This window comes from Amaranthus tricolor, chromosome 9 (genome assembly GCF_026212465.1).
Source record: "Amaranthus tricolor cultivar Red isolate AtriRed21 chromosome 9, ASM2621246v1, whole genome shotgun sequence".
NCBI lineage: Eukaryota > Viridiplantae > Streptophyta > Magnoliopsida > Caryophyllales > Amaranthaceae > Amaranthus > Amaranthus tricolor.
The window spans coordinates 11,767,523-11,784,951 of NC_080055.1; the positions used below are offsets into that span (position 1 = coordinate 11,767,523).

At 33.2% G+C, this 17,429-nt stretch overlaps 2 protein-coding genes across 2 annotated transcripts; one reads left to right on the plus strand and one right to left on the minus strand.

Annotated features, from left to right (window-relative positions):
* The first annotated feature begins 2,975 nt into the window (after positions 1-2,975).
* LOC130824542 (thaumatin-like protein 1) lies at positions 2,976-5,444 on the plus strand. The gene is made up of 2 exons (XM_057689597.1): positions 2,976-3,919; positions 4,690-5,444. The coding sequence occupies exons 1-2, from the start codon at positions 3,045-3,047 to the stop codon at positions 4,913-4,915; spliced, it is 1,101 nt and encodes a 366-aa protein (XP_057545580.1). The 5' UTR covers positions 2,976-3,044; the 3' UTR covers positions 4,916-5,444.
* A 1,556-nt stretch (positions 5,445-7,000) lies between these two features.
* LOC130824543 (calmodulin-lysine N-methyltransferase) lies at positions 7,001-17,428 on the minus strand. The gene is made up of 7 exons (XM_057689598.1): positions 17,028-17,428; positions 13,532-13,611; positions 12,689-12,749; positions 12,457-12,572; positions 10,584-10,716; positions 9,562-9,872; positions 7,001-7,609 (listed from the first exon to the last, which is right to left on the minus strand). The coding sequence occupies exons 1-6, from the start codon at positions 17,282-17,284 to the stop codon at positions 9,593-9,595; spliced, it is 927 nt and encodes a 308-aa protein (XP_057545581.1). The 5' UTR covers positions 17,285-17,428; the 3' UTR covers positions 7,001-7,609; positions 9,562-9,592.
* Position 17,429: the final 1 nt, after the last annotated feature.

The window sequence follows — 17,429 nt, forward strand, 5'->3', positions numbered from 1 at the left end:
AAAAACACACGAAAAGACTTTTGATTCTTACGTCGAGTCGGCTTTAAGTGGCCTACAAACACAAGGAAAGCCGACTCCGCTTATTCCTTTGTCCCAACTCCCAAAGCTTCAACACTGAATCTTCATATATTAAGTGATGCGTGCAAGTGTTAAATGATCCAAGAACTCGATTAATCCCTCCAAGATCAGCCCCAAGATTGGCCTTGAACAAACGCCACACGATAAGCCTTCTGTTCTGAATGAACAGAAGGTGGCCAGAACAATTTCTGATGGATGGTTCCGTGCCTTGGACAGAAACAAATTGGTCTTATATCAACCAATTGGCCTCTTCCTCACACCAAGATTAAGATTCACTCTCTTAACCCTCGCGGAAAAACCGAATGCACTCTTTGTTTCACTCACAAAGAACTCACCCAAAGAAGGAAATTGCAAAGCAATTTACTTGAAGGAATTTTTATTAACAATCTGAATGAATCATACACTTGAGGATGTCCCTTTATATAGGACTCTAACGGCTAGTTTTGATGACTAACAAACTTAACTACTTCCGTGTCTAATGTTTAGAGCGTGTGTTATACATGAGTATTAAAAAAGAAATGCAATAAGTTGTATTTACAACTAAAATCAGCCTTATCAAAAAACTGACGAACACAGGTCCTTGTAGCTATACTCGTGGGTTCTGTGAGGACTATCAGCATTGTCCTTGGACCCTGGCTTCTTGGTCCATGTATAGAGATGCCTTCATCTAAGTTTCTTCGTTCTTTCATGCACCAGGTTGGGCTCTCCATATCTTGCAAGGTAGGCTGACAGATAGTTTGTTGTTCTGTCTATTTTGCTGCTTGTTTGCATTGATCAAGGCTTTTGTTTTGTCTGATTAATGCTGGGAGGCCTTCTTTTGATCCCACTTGGTCTTGCCTTGCCCTGATACTCGTGCTTGGTCCAGATTGGAGGCAGACTTCCTTATCTTGTAGGGTTTTCGTGCTAAATTTAGTAGGTTCAGCAAGTGTGTTGATCCAATTATGCTCATTATGGTTTAACTTGGATTGTAGGTTGTCAATAATTGGATCATTAAGTCCCTTTGTTATAGTCCACTTTGTACATGATGATTGGTAACCTAAATTTGCTTTAATTTTTTCTTTTGATTATATCATTATACTTTTAAATTTGCTACATTATATATTTATTTTTTCTTTCCATAATGGTATTGTACAACTAAATTGCTATATATTACTATTTATATACATGAAAACCCACATCTTTTATTTTAATATATTTAATTTACAAACTTAAATTATCTTTTAGTTTTGCCTACACAATTTTATTTTATTTTTTGCACTTGTTGTTTTAATTTATTTTCACTAACACAACTTACCAAAATTAAAATTCAACCTTTCAAATGTATAAAATTAAGAAAGATAAAGGAGAATCATACATCATTGATCATCACCATCATGCTTTGTGTGTTTCATTCATAAATTATATATGAGAAAAATCAATTGAATTAGTGAACTTAATAAACATAAAAGCATTGAAAGTAATTATAAAAATGATATAAACTTACTATAAGTCAACAAAATCAAAAGCAAATTAAATAAAGTAATTTTAACCAAAAATTTAATCTGATATAATCACAACACAACATATATTAGATATTTTAGAGTCATCGCTATTAATGTGTTTTATAAGCGGAATACACCAAATATGATAATGATCCTAATCAGTGATTAAGACAAAAGTAGAAAAAATGTAATTGATGCTAAGAGTAATATTCTCGATCATAGACACGCTTTACCACAAAAATTCCTAATCAATGACCGTAATTTATAAATCACTATAAAAAGACAAAAAGAATAATCATAATATACAAAACCAAAAAATTAAATTAAAATAACAAAACTCTCAGCCTATCAAATCTTACCACATAAGGGTAATTTGTTAACCTTACAAATAATTATTATTTACTAAGATCATTCCCGCTTTACCGTATAATTAAAACACGTGTTTGTATAAATATAAAATTCAAAGACAAAACAATGCAAAGACGAACAAGATAGGAATAAAAATAGAATTTACAAGGAAAATGAGTGGAAAGAAAAAGTGGAGAAATATATGTGATATTGGAGGCTGAATAATGAAAGGGTCAATAAAGGAGTGAAATTTTGTAGATTGGATTTTATGCAAATTGTAATTTGCAAAACTATCAATTGGATAAATATATATTGAGTCAACTACTTGCCCACTAGGGTGCTTCATGTCTCCAACACTCCAACTAGGCAATTAATGATTTGTTAATGATAATATTATCGTTTGATTAATCATAAATAATACCAATTTAAAAGGGTGTTAGCTTAGAATAATACAAATTTTTTTTTAATTATTAATTTTACCTTTGTTTTTTGTCAAATATATCCTATAAACAAAAATTGGTATTATTCAAAGAAAATGCACCCCTAAATTAGTATTAGTCATAGTTAATCAAAAGCGGGTATTGCTGTAGAAAAATCAACGGAAGTTTGAATTATTTACAGTTATTTATCCTTATGATCTGCACATGTTTTCTACTAACTTTATAAATAAAAAATTTATATTAGTTGTGATCCTCATTTTGTTTTACACTAATTTTTTTTTAATATTTTTTAATATTTATGAACTCTACTTTTTATGTATTAGTTATTATTTAATAAAATAATATAGCAACTTCCTAAGAGATTCTATTTTGCTTAATTCCCATAAATATTTTTTATGGGAAGTTATGAAGTATTTTTATTTTATTATACAACATAAAAAAAAAACCTTAATTCGATTTCCTGTTGGAGCAAAATCGAAAAAGTATACATTACATAACTTTGACATTGCTTATTTAAATAAAAAAATACGAGTACTATACCAGTCTCCTATAACATTATAAATATTCTTCTAAATAAAGCTTTATTTTCATTATAAAAATAATTTAATTTAGAAAAAAAAATCAGATTTTGATAGGGCGGTGCAGGTCCACATGAGTCGGTCTGTAAGCTCAAACCTCTCTCTATATATATAAATTGATGCCAACCTCTTTATCATCAAGACTCCCCTCTTTCATTTCCTTATACACTTCCCTTTTATCTGTAGCTTCATATTGTCATTCCTTTTATTTGTTCTTTCAACATAATTATAATAAAATGATGAATTCATTCAAGCTTTATTATTATAGAACAATGCCAATGATAATGATAATGTTAGTATTGTATGTTTCCAGTTGTTCTCATGTGTCATGCACAACTTTTACATTCGTAAATAACTGTGACTATAAAGTTTGGCCTGGGATACTAGCGGGTGCTAGCAGTCCAAAACTAGATAGCACAGGGTTTGAGCTCCCACAAGGCGGAACTCAAACCTTCTCGGCTCCAGCCGGTTGGTCAGGTCGATTTTGGGGCAGAACAGGCTGCAATTTCGATAGCGCAGGTCAAGGCACCTGCGCTACAGGAGATTGCGGCTCTGGTACCATGCAATGCAACGGTAACGGTGCCACCCCACCAGCTACCTTAGCAGAGTTCACCTTAAACGGAAGCGACGGGCAAGACTTTTACGACGTAAGCCTTGTCGACGGTTACAACATTCAGATGATTGTGGAGGCAAGCGGCGGAACGGGCGGTTGCGCCACCACAGGGTGTGTGGCGGATCTTAACCGAAAGTGTCCGAGCGAATTGTCGGTGGAAGGTGGTGGCGCGTGTAAAAGCGCGTGTGAAGCGTTCGGAAATCCGGAATATTGTTGTAGTGGAGAATATGGGACACCGGATAAGTGTAAGCCAACAGGGTATTCGGCGTTGTTTAAGAGCGCGTGTCCGAGAGCATATAGTTACGCATATGATGATGCAAGTAGTACATTTACGTGTAGTGGTGGGGATTATACCATAACGTTCTGTCCCTCTTTGCCAAGGTATGTGCCCAATTAATTATTTTCCTATCATTAATTCTTATTTTTCTATCTATCCATATGTTTATCTATCGTTATTACTTCAAATTCAATGATGTTAGTTGGTTGTTATGGTTTTGGTGTCTTTGTCTAGTTGTTTAGTTATATTCTTGTGAATTTGCTTTATAATTGTAAATTTATAAAGGTAGAGAGGGTATGGTTGAATTTTAATTTTCATTAAAAATAAATGAACAAAGATAAAGTAGAGAATATTAATTTGGTGGCGAATTCACAATACTGATGTGGAATGAGCAAAATATTTATTTTTACAAGAGTCTAAAATTAATTCGAATGTTATTTTTCTATATTATATGCTATACAATGCAATTTAATATTATTGAGATTTTAAATGATTCTAATTATGATCCAGGCAGACTTAAATTCGGATAGAATAGCTGAACTAATATATTCATGTAAATTTACCTTTGCCATTTCTGAAAAATTGGCTTTTTGATATGATAAATGCTCAAATGGTAGGTATGGTGTCCTCTACATTGGTATACTTTTGCTTTTCAGTAAAAAAATATATTCTTTGACCTCTCCTTGGACGGGTACGAATCTAGTTTATCTGTTATTTTCCTTACTTTAACGACTTGTGTGAGATAGTGGGTTGTTAACTATAATTGCATCTTATATAATTTTAATTTGATATGATAAATAGTAAAATACTTATATGTACACGATAAATAATTTGTATGAAAAAAGTGTAATAAATTCTTTTGTTATTAATGCAGTCAAAAATCGTCAATGGATACTCCAACAACTCCCAAGATTGGAGCAACAGGTGAATCCGGGCCGGTTACGGGTACGGGTTCGGGTGCAGGATCACTAATGGCAGATGGGTCATGGTTCTCCAGCTTTTCATCTGGAGCAAATACAAGACATCCTTCTTTTGCCATACAATTCACATTCCTCTTCATTGTCTTCATATCATTGGCTACATCTATATTCAAAATTTAATCTCTTTATTTAAAGAGCTAAAAAAGACAAGATCGTTATTCATTTATTTCTCCGTTCATTTAAATTTGCTACGTAACGTAAATTAAAACAAGAGTTTTTTAATGTTATGCAGCAAATTCAGACGAACAGAGATATCTGTTCATTAAAACGTTATTAAAAGGTTGTTTTAACACGATGGTATTTTTCATGGGGACACAAAAAGATATGGTGATTTTAGTTGAAGAATAGAGATTAAATTAGAGTAAGAATTCAAATTTTTTAAAGCTTTTTTGTAAAATATATTTAGGTTTAGCTTGTAAAAAAGTTTTTTTTTTTTATATTTAGTTTTGTGTTATTAGAAAGTTAAAGTAGATCCCATTTTACTACCTATTGATTTGTCCAAGATGAGATTCTTTAGGAAGAAGAAAAGTGAGGATGTTAAAAGAAAAGATAGATCAATTTTTAGATATGTATGATTCATTTTTTTTGTAACTTTTATGTGTAATTTTGATCAATGATAGAAAGGAGACTTGAACTTTCTCTTGCCCAATCTTTAATCATTTTACATGATTTTTTTATTAAATATAGAGTTATTATTTTTAACAGATTTGTAAATATATAGGTAGATGCAAAATGTAGAGCGTACTATTATACTAATAAATTAAGGATAATTAATTTACATTGATTATCGTTTTTTTCCATTGATAAAATAAAATATGCAAAAAAGTTATTTCTTTATCTAGTTCGTTCATGGCATTTATAATAGTTAAAACAAAATGTTTACAGCTCTTAGAAATGTTAACATGATTTTAATAATTATTTCAAACTTATTACATTAAAAAAATAATAATTTAAAACTCAAATAATTCATATTTGAAAACGATGATGTATTAGAGTTCGAACAATGTGTTTCAAACTCTAATATTGCCAAGATCGAATGTATGAAGTTTAGTGACAAACAAATTACGCTATCAATGATATCGATATTTGTAGGAGAAAGTAAAGCAATAAAACGACACAAAAATTTAACGAGGTTCACCCAACTTAGGCTACGTCCACCGGTGTGTAGTATCTCTTATATTATCAAAGGAGTTCAAAGAACTCTCAAATATGGAGAATTACAATAGAGAAGAGATATAGGCTAGTGTTTGGCTTGGGGTATATTTTGTGGATGTTTACAATGTGAATGAGAGCTCTCTTAATAAGATCACACTAAGTAACATTAAGTATATTAAAGTTATGAATAAATGATAATGAAACATCCCCAAGAACTTGAAAAGTCAAAAACAGCATCCTAGGAGCATCAGAGACATCGCTCGACCAAAGCAGAGGCTCGCTCGGTCGAGCGGCCTGGTCGAGCGGACTACAGGAAGTTTTTGGTTGCATTCTGTCTGCTCGCTCGACCCATTCTGAAACTCGCTCAGTCGAGCGAGCTAGTCGAGCGGCACTTCAGAGGGCTTCTGACAGTATTGCTCGACTTGCATAGTTGAGCATCTTGAATTAAACCTTTGAACTTCTTCATTAAGTCCCATAACTCCCTTGATTAACTCATTAATTCATACCTTAATCATCATCATAAACCACAAATATTAAGACTCATCTTAATACACACATTCATGACAAACTTATGGAATTCCATCCCAAGAGTCACCATATGAATGCACACACCAAATGTGCACTCAAGTCATACCAATCATAACAATATTCATAAATAAATCGGTCTTACTCTGAAACGCTTCTCGTATATGAGTTGAATAAAACAAATACTCCTAATATAAACTATTAGCTTATAATCTCATTAGTTTGAGATCATGTGTCTCATCAAATAAATGATCCCTCACAAGAATTAATGCTTGAAAGTATTACTTTTAAGTTTGAAAGTATTACTTTAAGTGAAAACCCATTTGGTTAGTGGTATTAAATGGTGGTGATGAAAATAATTTATAATTGTAAAATTTCATCAAAAGTTCTATATTATTCCCATGATAATGAAACTTTGATCACAAGAAAATTTTTTGTTTACAAATTTCCATTATCACCTAATACCACATCTCCCAATAGTAATGCATTAGAATGAATTTTATGATAAAAATGAGATAATTAAACTTGGATAAGCATGACCATCAAGATACGAAAGAGATTTTTCAACCATACTAATTTTTCTTAACTATTACCACCGTTTATTACTACCTAACAAACGGGGCGTTAAGATTATAAGCTAGACTAAACCAAATCAATTTATGAGAACAAGCCCCAAACTTGCAGATCAACAGATCTAATCAAGTCGACTCATAAATAAAAATAAAAAATTTATCTCGATATATTTGTATGAAGTTAGGTCGGGCCGGGTCAGACACGGCGTATGTTGCATTCACTCCAAAGAAGTATAAAATCACCAAGAACGAAGGGGAAATAGAGAAACACAGAATGAGAGGTAAAATGTCAAAATCACAATAAAAAAAAAAAAGAATTTTTTGTATCCTTGTTGCTTTCATTACAAAGAATCTAATTCCATCCAATTACAGTAAAAATTAGGCAATAATGCTCCATTCATAAAGATTAATGGCTTAATATCTTTGGCTAATTACCAATGACCGTTCTTTTTGAGGCAGACAACTCTTATCTGCTGGAAAGTCTCCAAGCACCCTGACTGCCCAACTTAAATTCCTCCAATAATCGTCGTCCATGGACCATGATCGGAAAAAATGTCATTTCCTGCCAAATAAGCTGAAATAAGCACAACCCAGAAGCACTTTGCTTTTGATTCATCATAAAAGGCAATATGTCCTTAACATTCAAGTCAATCATATATAGTTAGGAGTATTATTGAATTAATGCACTTAATTTATATAACTGTACTGTTGGTGTTATATTTCGCCTTTATAGGCTGGCTTAACTTTATTCTCTTTTGGAAAATCTTACAAAGCAATTAAGGGATAAACCCGACTCAGCGATCAGGAAATTGTTTCATTTAGGGGGAGGTTTCTGATGCTTTCTCGACATAGATGGGAGCGTTTTTGTGTTTTCGTAAGGGGATATGGGATGTATTTGATAGGAAACCTCTTGAGATGAAATGGTGTTCCTAACTAGCTATATCTATCCTGTTTCTGTTAAAATTATGCTCGCAGGAAAGATATAATGTTCAAACAGAATAAGCACTACATAGCCTAGAGAAAAAAAATGGCAAATGTCAGTCACGATAACAGTCATCATGTCGAGGACGTAGCACCTTGTGGTGCTATTACTCGTTTCGGGGAAAATGCAATGTGAATTGAGACTTAAAAAAATAATTTTACAAGTATTTTAGATATATTTTTAAATTAAATCTTACAATACACTTTTTAGAACCTAATATTAGTAATTAGCCGGTATTAATATCAACTTATAATGGTTCTTACTCTATGATTTTAAATTACAGGATACGTGACGGGATTTTGTGGTTCGGTAAGCTCAAAATCCGATATAAAGCGGACCGTTATGTAACATAAGGGCCTCATTTTTAGTCCATCCTACATAGACCCTATTACTTCATTCAAATTACTCAAATATGAACAGAGAAAGTGCGGAAGGAGTTTAAAACAAGATACACAGTAGAAGATTGGTAGACACCGATATGCATTGAAGGGTGCACGCAACAACGATGATTACAAGGATAGATTATGTAGCTGTCTTGATGGATGATTGAAAAGCAGAAGGGGTAAAGAAAAAAGAGTCAAAAAAGAAACCTATCATTTGCTAAAAGAGTGGAATGATAAAAAGGGTGGGAGTGGAAACAATATGACTCCAAATTGCTTACAAAGCTTCCTTAGAAAGATGCTCATTTAGCTGAATGAACTGAACCCGTTCTTTACAAACTTGATACGCATGTAGACAGTAGACACCACCAACATTGATAGCTAAAAAGAGGGAATCAAAAGCCTAAAACTTTTCCTAAGAACGAAAAAAGAAGTCGACGAGATTCTTCAAATTCAACTTCCTTTTCAAGGTTGGGGAAGTACCCATTCTCACTGTATTTTTCTTCAGTTCATTCAGATATATAGATATAAAAAAAACAAAGAATCTTGCAAATTACATACTTTTGAGAAAAGATTAATATTACAGTAGTGATAGAAATACAGCACAGGGACCAGATCAGGTGGGTTTAAATGAAATTTCGGTAAAATTAAAGAAAATCCTGACGGTAAATGCCACTTAAATTCTTTTTCCTATATTCCTCTAACATTATATTTGTGGAGGATCACTTTTCTCTTAATGGACGGACATATGTAAAGGATTCTGGCCTTAAAATTTTATGTTAAAGATGAGGAATATTCCAGGAAGTCAAAAGTTTTCAGGGTATCACAATATTTTAATGGAAAGGCAGATGAAAAAGCTGATGATTGCTCATGCTTTAGGATGGTATTCTGAGACAGCCTTGAATACTTAGTGGTGTATGATATGAATGAGAGATGCTAAGGACCACAGCTAAAACAGACAGCCAGAGTTACTCATACTTAATTTCTAAAGCTCAGTCACACTTGAGAGTTGAGACTGGTTTTAATAGAAATCACTTACTAGCACTACTGCCACAAAGGCCAACTCCCGAGGAAAAGATCACAACGGACAATACCAACGAGCCTATGCAACAGAAAATTTACTACATTGTGAACAAGGAGAAGAGAACGTACGCTTTGATCCATCAAGAATGGTACCGATACGTCACCGTGAAATTTTTAGCAACAAGGGGTAGCAGTGGTCTGCCTCGTAGTTTGGCCAGGATTGATGGTCCTTCATAAGTTCTTGGTGACGCTTCCAAACTCTCTCGTCATATTTTTCTGTTATGCAGTAATGCAAGCCACTTTTCTCTATTTCAACCAGAAATTTGTCCAATGAGTCCCCCCTTTTGGGGCTGAAAAATATAGCTTCAGAAGTGCCTGAATCTTTCAACAACAATTTCACAGTTCGAACTAGGCCTTTATGAAATTCCTTGAAGAACGTACTGCCATGACAACAAAAAAAATCTTACCACTGTACGCCGTACAGGGAAAAATACAGATTACAGATTCATGCCAATGTAAATATCTAGATTGCTATTCTACGATGATGAGGAGCATACTGGCAAGAAAATTTTAACTAACCGTATAAGCCAAAAAAGAAGCATTTAATCAGCCAAATTATTTGCAACCTAATTCAAAATGTGGTGAAGCCACATACATCATTATGGGATCATTTGACCCCGCTTGGAATTGTATATTACAAATTTTTCCTAAAAATGTTCGGACTTTACCATAATTTTGTTTAAAATTGACGAAAGTTCATTAAAAGTACAATATCAGTTTAGCCCCACTTCAATAATTTTCTAAATCCACCAATACTTCAAACTTACAAGTAAAACATATTTCTCGCGAAGCGAAAATTAAACCAGGATTCCAAACTATTTTTCTACAACTTGCCACTAGTGGACTGACTTTTGCTCTTGATCTGCTAAATGCCATTAATGTACAGACTTCAAGGCTGCAAGGGAATATATATATATATATATACACTACCCAGTAAAAGATGTGGAATTTTATCCAACTTTATCCAACTATTTTGTTGACAGACCCATACCAAAGTCCTACTTCATCACAGATAACGATACAGGCACCTCATATATGGCATAGAAATAATATCAGTGCACCACTAAATGAAAGCAGGCAAGAACATATACCAATCACTCGCAACAATCACGTCAAATTTATGGGATAATGTCACAATCTCTTCTTGATTCCAGTGCAATAATTTGGACTTCACCATAGTATCCCCAAAAGCTCCAGGATTGGCAATGATACTTCGCTGAATATCTGCTTGTTAAGACTTCCAGATGTAATACTTATGACAAACTTAGTTAACACACCATTCAAGTCATATAGCAGGAACAAGTATTTTATAAAGAAATTATATGTTGGTAGGGTAGGAGACTGAACCTAAAAATAGAGCATAGCCAATCATTACAAAGTTACTAATTGATTAGTATTAGCTAGATGGTTCAGTTTTATACAACAATGCCAAACTCCCAATCAAACCATCCCAAAACAAGGGATTAGCTACATGAATTAAGGACTGATCTAGTGTGGTATACAAAGATCCTTTTCCTCAATAATTCTGAAACGCATTTTCTTCATATCTACAATATAGTATGAACCCCATCCATTCCAGATATCCTTGACCTCCTTTGAATTATTTCGAAATATCCACAATCTCAGCCCTTCGACTTCCTTACCAGTAGTGCAACATACAGAACGAGCGAAGATTGGCGCATCAGGAAAGTTGAACATAATTCACTACAAATTGCGACCTCCATAGTTGTAGGAAACTTAAAACAAAGTATCCAAAAAGGCATCCATGAAAACGTTAATTAAATTCTCCAGATTCCATCCATGAAAAGTGCCTAAAAACAAAGATTAACCCAGAGAGAATTTTTCTTTCTAAAAATTGTAATTTTGTGGCATTGATGTTTTATATCTAATATTTTGACCACCTTCCACACACAATTGATATTAAGCAAAAAAACACAACAAATGCAACAAGTTATTTTAGAAAAATTAACTTCTGATTTATAGAGGAGCAATCTATCACCTCACTCCCATCCCATATAATTATCTTAAACCAACTGCAGAACTAGAATGGTGAAGAACTAAAACATTCCATTTTAAAAAAAATATTCTAAACAACAACACGGATGAAACATCTTAAATTTTAATCCAAAACATCAAGCCATCAGCATAATGGCATAAACATTCACCGGCACCAATAAAAAGGGTCCTATCAAGGTTTTGATACTGCTTCAACTATATGCACCGTTTCAATGCCAAGAGATGCATGCATATGTAGAAATAGACCAGTCAAAATTTGACCCAACCCAAAATTGACCCGGAAATTAGTGGGTTATAACCCAGAAATTATGACCCAGGACCCAAAAATGACCCGACCCAAAAATACCCGAAAAATTGGGTCAAACCCAAACCCGACCATTTTTACCCGTTTTCAATTCGACATCATCATTTCTACTCCAGACCCACTATTTTTGAGTGAACTTTTCTTTGTTTTAGCCTTAAATCGATTCTTTTCTAAGACGTATGTCTTTTATAAAACAAAAAACATTATTATATACTTTTTTCAGGAAAATTTAATGACAATAAATTTTTTCAAAGCTCATTGGCCGGTTGGATAAAACCAAACCCGACCTAAAATTGACCCGACCCAAAATGACCGAACCCAAACCCGCTCAACCTGTCTATGTTGAGGGCATCCACTTCATCGTTACCTCTTTCATTTTCTTCATCAGAACAGCCTCAGACTAGAATGAAAGAGAATCTTCTCCCAGAATATTAACATTGAATTGAAACTATTCAAAAAAATTATCAAAGTGCATAGATGTGATCATGTGAGTTTTAAAATCAATTTCATGCTCAATGAATCCAAATCTCATCTTATGGTTTATGAAAAAAATAGACAAAACTGACAAACTCTATTAATGATCGTACTGGCAATAAAGAACAAGTAACAGCCCGTGCTCATGGATAAGTTCATTAAAAGGATACATTCAACTACTTGTGGATTTCCATCTGACACCACAACTTCAGAAGCCTCAGAGACAGCAGCAATAACTAAGCCTGCTAATCCATATCCTGCACCTAACTCAATAACTGTTTTAGACCTGAAATGAACAAAAGAAAATGGTTTACATTGTCACCAAAATGCATATTTAAGGTGCACAAGAATTTACCATCTCCACAGCAGCCACTAAATGAAGGAAAAGAATTAATTCGATACCTGAACATGTCTGCGTGAGACAAGCAATAATATGAAAGGACCTCCTCTGAAGGCCACGGACCTGAAGAACATTGAAAGATACAAAAATAACATGATTACCTGAAGTCAAATATTAATCATGCTAGTACGATAAAAACAATCTTATTTCATAAACTACAAACATTATTGTGGATGTATAAAGAAAGACCAAATTTCATAAAATACAAACAGACAGAGATAATTGGTAGCAAGATATGTTCCGAAAGTTTTAGACTTTTAGGCTTACAAGGTTAAAACTGGCTTACATTCTTTATGTTATTGTTCGTTATCATGAAAGCACTTATTGTCTTTGAGTAAGTGAAAACCAGTAGCAGGAATATTTATACAATCTACAATAAATTGACAAATTGCCCAAAAGTTCTAGAATTAATTATAAAGCCGAAGGAATCTCATACATGCCTATGCTCAGAAAGTGTTGCTTTGTCATATGCTCAGAAAGGGAAAGTCTTATATAAGACATTCTCAATGTTTAGTGAGAATGGAACAACTTTTACTAGTTTATGTGTGACATCTTACCATCTTTCCAGGTTAATTTTCACAGTGAATAAGTACAAGATAGTCTCAACCAAAATTAGGTAAACCCGGAAGACCTAATCAACTCAGATGAATCCATAATTAATAAAATATTTCTTCACTCACTCATCTTTTAATAGAAGACAAATAAATCAACAAATGAAAGCATATGCCCACCACATATATGAGGTCTGCTATTAGAACAACACCTTAAAGATTCAAGCTTTCTGTAGAAGGTAAATAAACTTGAGCAAAGAACAAACACTACCATGAATGAGTATGGCGACTTACACACAAGGCCAGTGTTGTCAATCTCGTACTTGTTGCAGATTTCAAAATCATTGATACTAGCACTGTTGTCTCTCCTTTGACTGCCAACTCAAAATAAACAGGTTTCATGCTCAAAGAGCCCAAAGTTTGTATACGGAATAACAGCAAATGATAATCAGAACCGCTCAGGTTGACAACAGTATTTCGTAAGTTGTCAACTCTAATATGTGTCAAATAACAAGGCCATCTTTATTTTAAATCCGATATTCAAGTTTTATAGAATTTCATACAACTCTCTTCTAACAATGACCCTTACTTTGATGGGGTCATAGATTTATAATTCTGGTTTTGGATTATAATAGACTACCTTAAAATGCTCAGAGAAAATTCATCCGTAATTGAGAGAAAATAATTCAGAAAAGGTCACAAAGAAAAACTAGCCATCTACAGTAATAAGCAACGTCAATTTTGGTAGAGCATGAGCTTCTCACACAAAACAGTTACAAGATGGAAAAAAGTCATGGTAAATATTGCATTTTACAATTAAAATAGGCCACAACACGCAACAGCACTAAGAGGGAAAATGCAACTACTTACATGGCGTAATTTGCCCCATGAAATGTGAGTCGCAAGTCATGGCTAATAAGCAGTCTGACTACTACCAATAAAAATAATGTTACATTGCCCCAATGTCACCAAAGTGACACCCTCTTAGGAGAGGTAGGAGTGGGATGTATGCAGTCTACCCTTGAAATAAGAAAGAAGCAAGTTTTAGCTTACCCGTGATTGCATACAACATCCGCAACTTTACATATGCAAGAATCACAAATGGTTAGTAAGTAATTTTAGCCTAGTATATCATAATCTAAAATCAAAGAACTACGAATATTTGGCTCCAGGTATGAAACATACAAGAGGGCGGGAGGCGGCTTTGTCACCCGAGATTTTTGCCAAAAATCTTTTCTAATTGACAAAACTTTTGGTTTTACATTATATCTTATTAGTCCAAATACAATATATTCCAAAAATGTCTAAAACAGAATTAAAAAAAAAACATTTATAAAAAATCAAATATATTTAATAACTAAACAAATTCATCTTTTGACCTCTAGAAAAATCTTGAAAAGCACAAGAAGTTTGGAGAAAAAAAATTGATGTTGATTTCATACTTTCATTAAAGGCGTTTCTAGATGGGTAGATGGGCTTATTCATATACACAATTGAAGGCTAAATGTTTGTTTCAAACTATTTATTGTTTTTCATCTTATTAACATTAAGCAATCAAAACCATATAATAAACAATCAATTATATACAAAAACTCTAATTCCTAACTCTAATTAAATAGTAAGGAATATTGAAATTAAGGAGGGTTTAGGAAAACTCAAATGACCGATCTGATGGAATTGTAAAAACACGGAATTGTTCGATAGAAAATATGTAATTTTGTTGCATATCTTTGATATCCTCGGATGTTTTTAGTCATCCCTATTAATTTCATTGTGGTTGTATCCAAACAAATATGAGATCTTGAATGCAGAAATGAGAAGTGAAGGTTTAAGGTTTTGGAGAAATCAAAACATTTATATTTACTCTATAACATGTTCTTCATTGTCATAGAGCTTGAGAAAAACAAGTTTGGCTTGAAATTTTCTATCATGAAGAAAGAATTGATAAAAGTATTGATCTACTTCTTAGTTCGAAAAAGACGGAAGAATAGTTTGTCTGAAGGAAGACATATTAAGTAAATATATATTTTTATATTACAATTCAATTGTATTAAGTTAATTAGTGTACTTCCTTTTAGCCTTGTATTTAGGAGTTCATCATTGTACCTCATGTTTTGACTAATTCTATTTTTGTATAGTTATTAGCATAGTCTACGCATATGGTTAGGCTTCTATAGCTATATATATAGTGGTTTTGAATCAATAAAAATATAACTATTTTCTATATTTTGAAATCTTCTTATATTCTTTTATATGATATCAGATTTTTCACGATCCTCTCTCTTTCTCATTGTTGTGTTATAATGGCCAATAATCAAACAGCTTTAACTCCTTCCTCTAACATCATTACCATGGCTACTTTTCCACCATTCTCCCTGCCATTGATTCTTCCTGGTTATTAGATAGTAGTGCTTCTCATCATGTGATTAATGATCTCACCGCCCTTTCTCTTCATGCTCCTTACAATGGTAATGAAGAGCTCATTACCGGTGATGGTACTTCTCTACAATTTACTCATATTGGTTGTATGACTCTCACCCTTTCTAATTTCATTGTTCTTTTGTCTAATAAACTGTATGTTCCTAAAAATTTCCCGTTACATTATATCTTTATCTCGTTTATGTCTTGACATTAATCTTCAGATCTCTTATTTCTTGACTTTTTTATTATCAAGGGCCTTATGAGCAATTATGTCAAGCTGATCATGGAGTATATACTTGCCCCTTATTCTCACCAACATTCTATTCAGACATCTCCTCCAAGTGTCTCTGCTCTACTTGGCATCATCGTTTTGGTCATCCATCTATAAAAGTATTTAATTTAATTTCCAAATTCTTAGGTGTTTTCCCTAATACTTCATCTTTTACGACCCCATGTAATTCCTACCAAGTTAATAAAAGTCACAAATTGCATTTGATGTTTCTACTTTTACTTTAAATTCCCTATTAGATTTAACTAAATCTCATACACCAGAACGTAATGGGTATGCTGAACACAGACAAATGTCAGCTCTATCATACTTCTTCTCACATCTATAGTATTTGCCTGAAAAGGAGTAGTGTACTCTATTACTGTATTTGTCTACCATGTGATGACTACTTTGACTAGAGATTCTAAGATATAGTAGAAGTGTTGGGTAGATTATATTAAGTCTAGTATTTTTAAGTAGAGTTAATGGTAATGTAAATTTCCATCATTAAGGAGTCAGGAGAGCTTCTAGTATGTGATATGCTTCACTTTATTTATATACTTAAAACATGTTATAATTCCTGATCTTCTTATATGCATAGAACATAATCTAAAACTTGGCGGAAAAACCAAGTAAAAAACGTACAGATGTATAATGCTAACTCCGCCCCCGCTAAAATTTTGTCCAAGTTCCGCCACTGTTTTGGCTCCATTGGAAATACATCAGCATGGTACTGAGTACTGACCATTTTATGTTTGTTTTCTAGTAGAATTGCAAGTAAACCAACCAATGCATTTATTTTTTCAGGGTACAATTGTATCTTAGACAACTTGTACATGAGTACCTCAGCGAAAATAATCAATGATATATTAATGGGTTTAGTCCTGTGATTGCAAAACTCATACAAACAAGCCAAATTTTCAACAATTGAGTAGCACCAAACAGCATTCAGATTGTATCATCTCAAATAAACAACCATGAAACCACATGGGATTTCTACTAAAAATAATAACAATAATAGTAGCAACCCAAGCAGAATATTAGTGCGATACAATGAACTGATGAAGAAAATGGAAATGGGCGTAAGAACAAAAAACTTACAATAAACAGAGATTAGGATAAATTGAAGTGGGTAAAGAGTAAGAATAACAAACATCTCTTCTAGAATCCTCTGAAGAAATTGGGTGAAGATGACATGGGATCAAATCAAAGCTCTGATTTCCTTTTCCTTTTCTGGATATTTGATTGATGATTTCCTGTGATTCGGAATTCGAACTAGGAGCAGAAAGAACAGCCTGCCGAAGAATTTTCCATCGTAATTTGGAAGGCTTGGGATTTTGCTCCTTGTTCTCTTCCATTGATAAGGATTTATGGCTTGTCAAGTTCGGTTATCGTGATTATAATTCAATGTTTTAGGGTTTTCACTCTGATGAATTTTAAACGTTTGTTACAACTTACAAACTCAGGGAGAATTAGGTTAAGCTTGTGACAGTAGATCAAAAA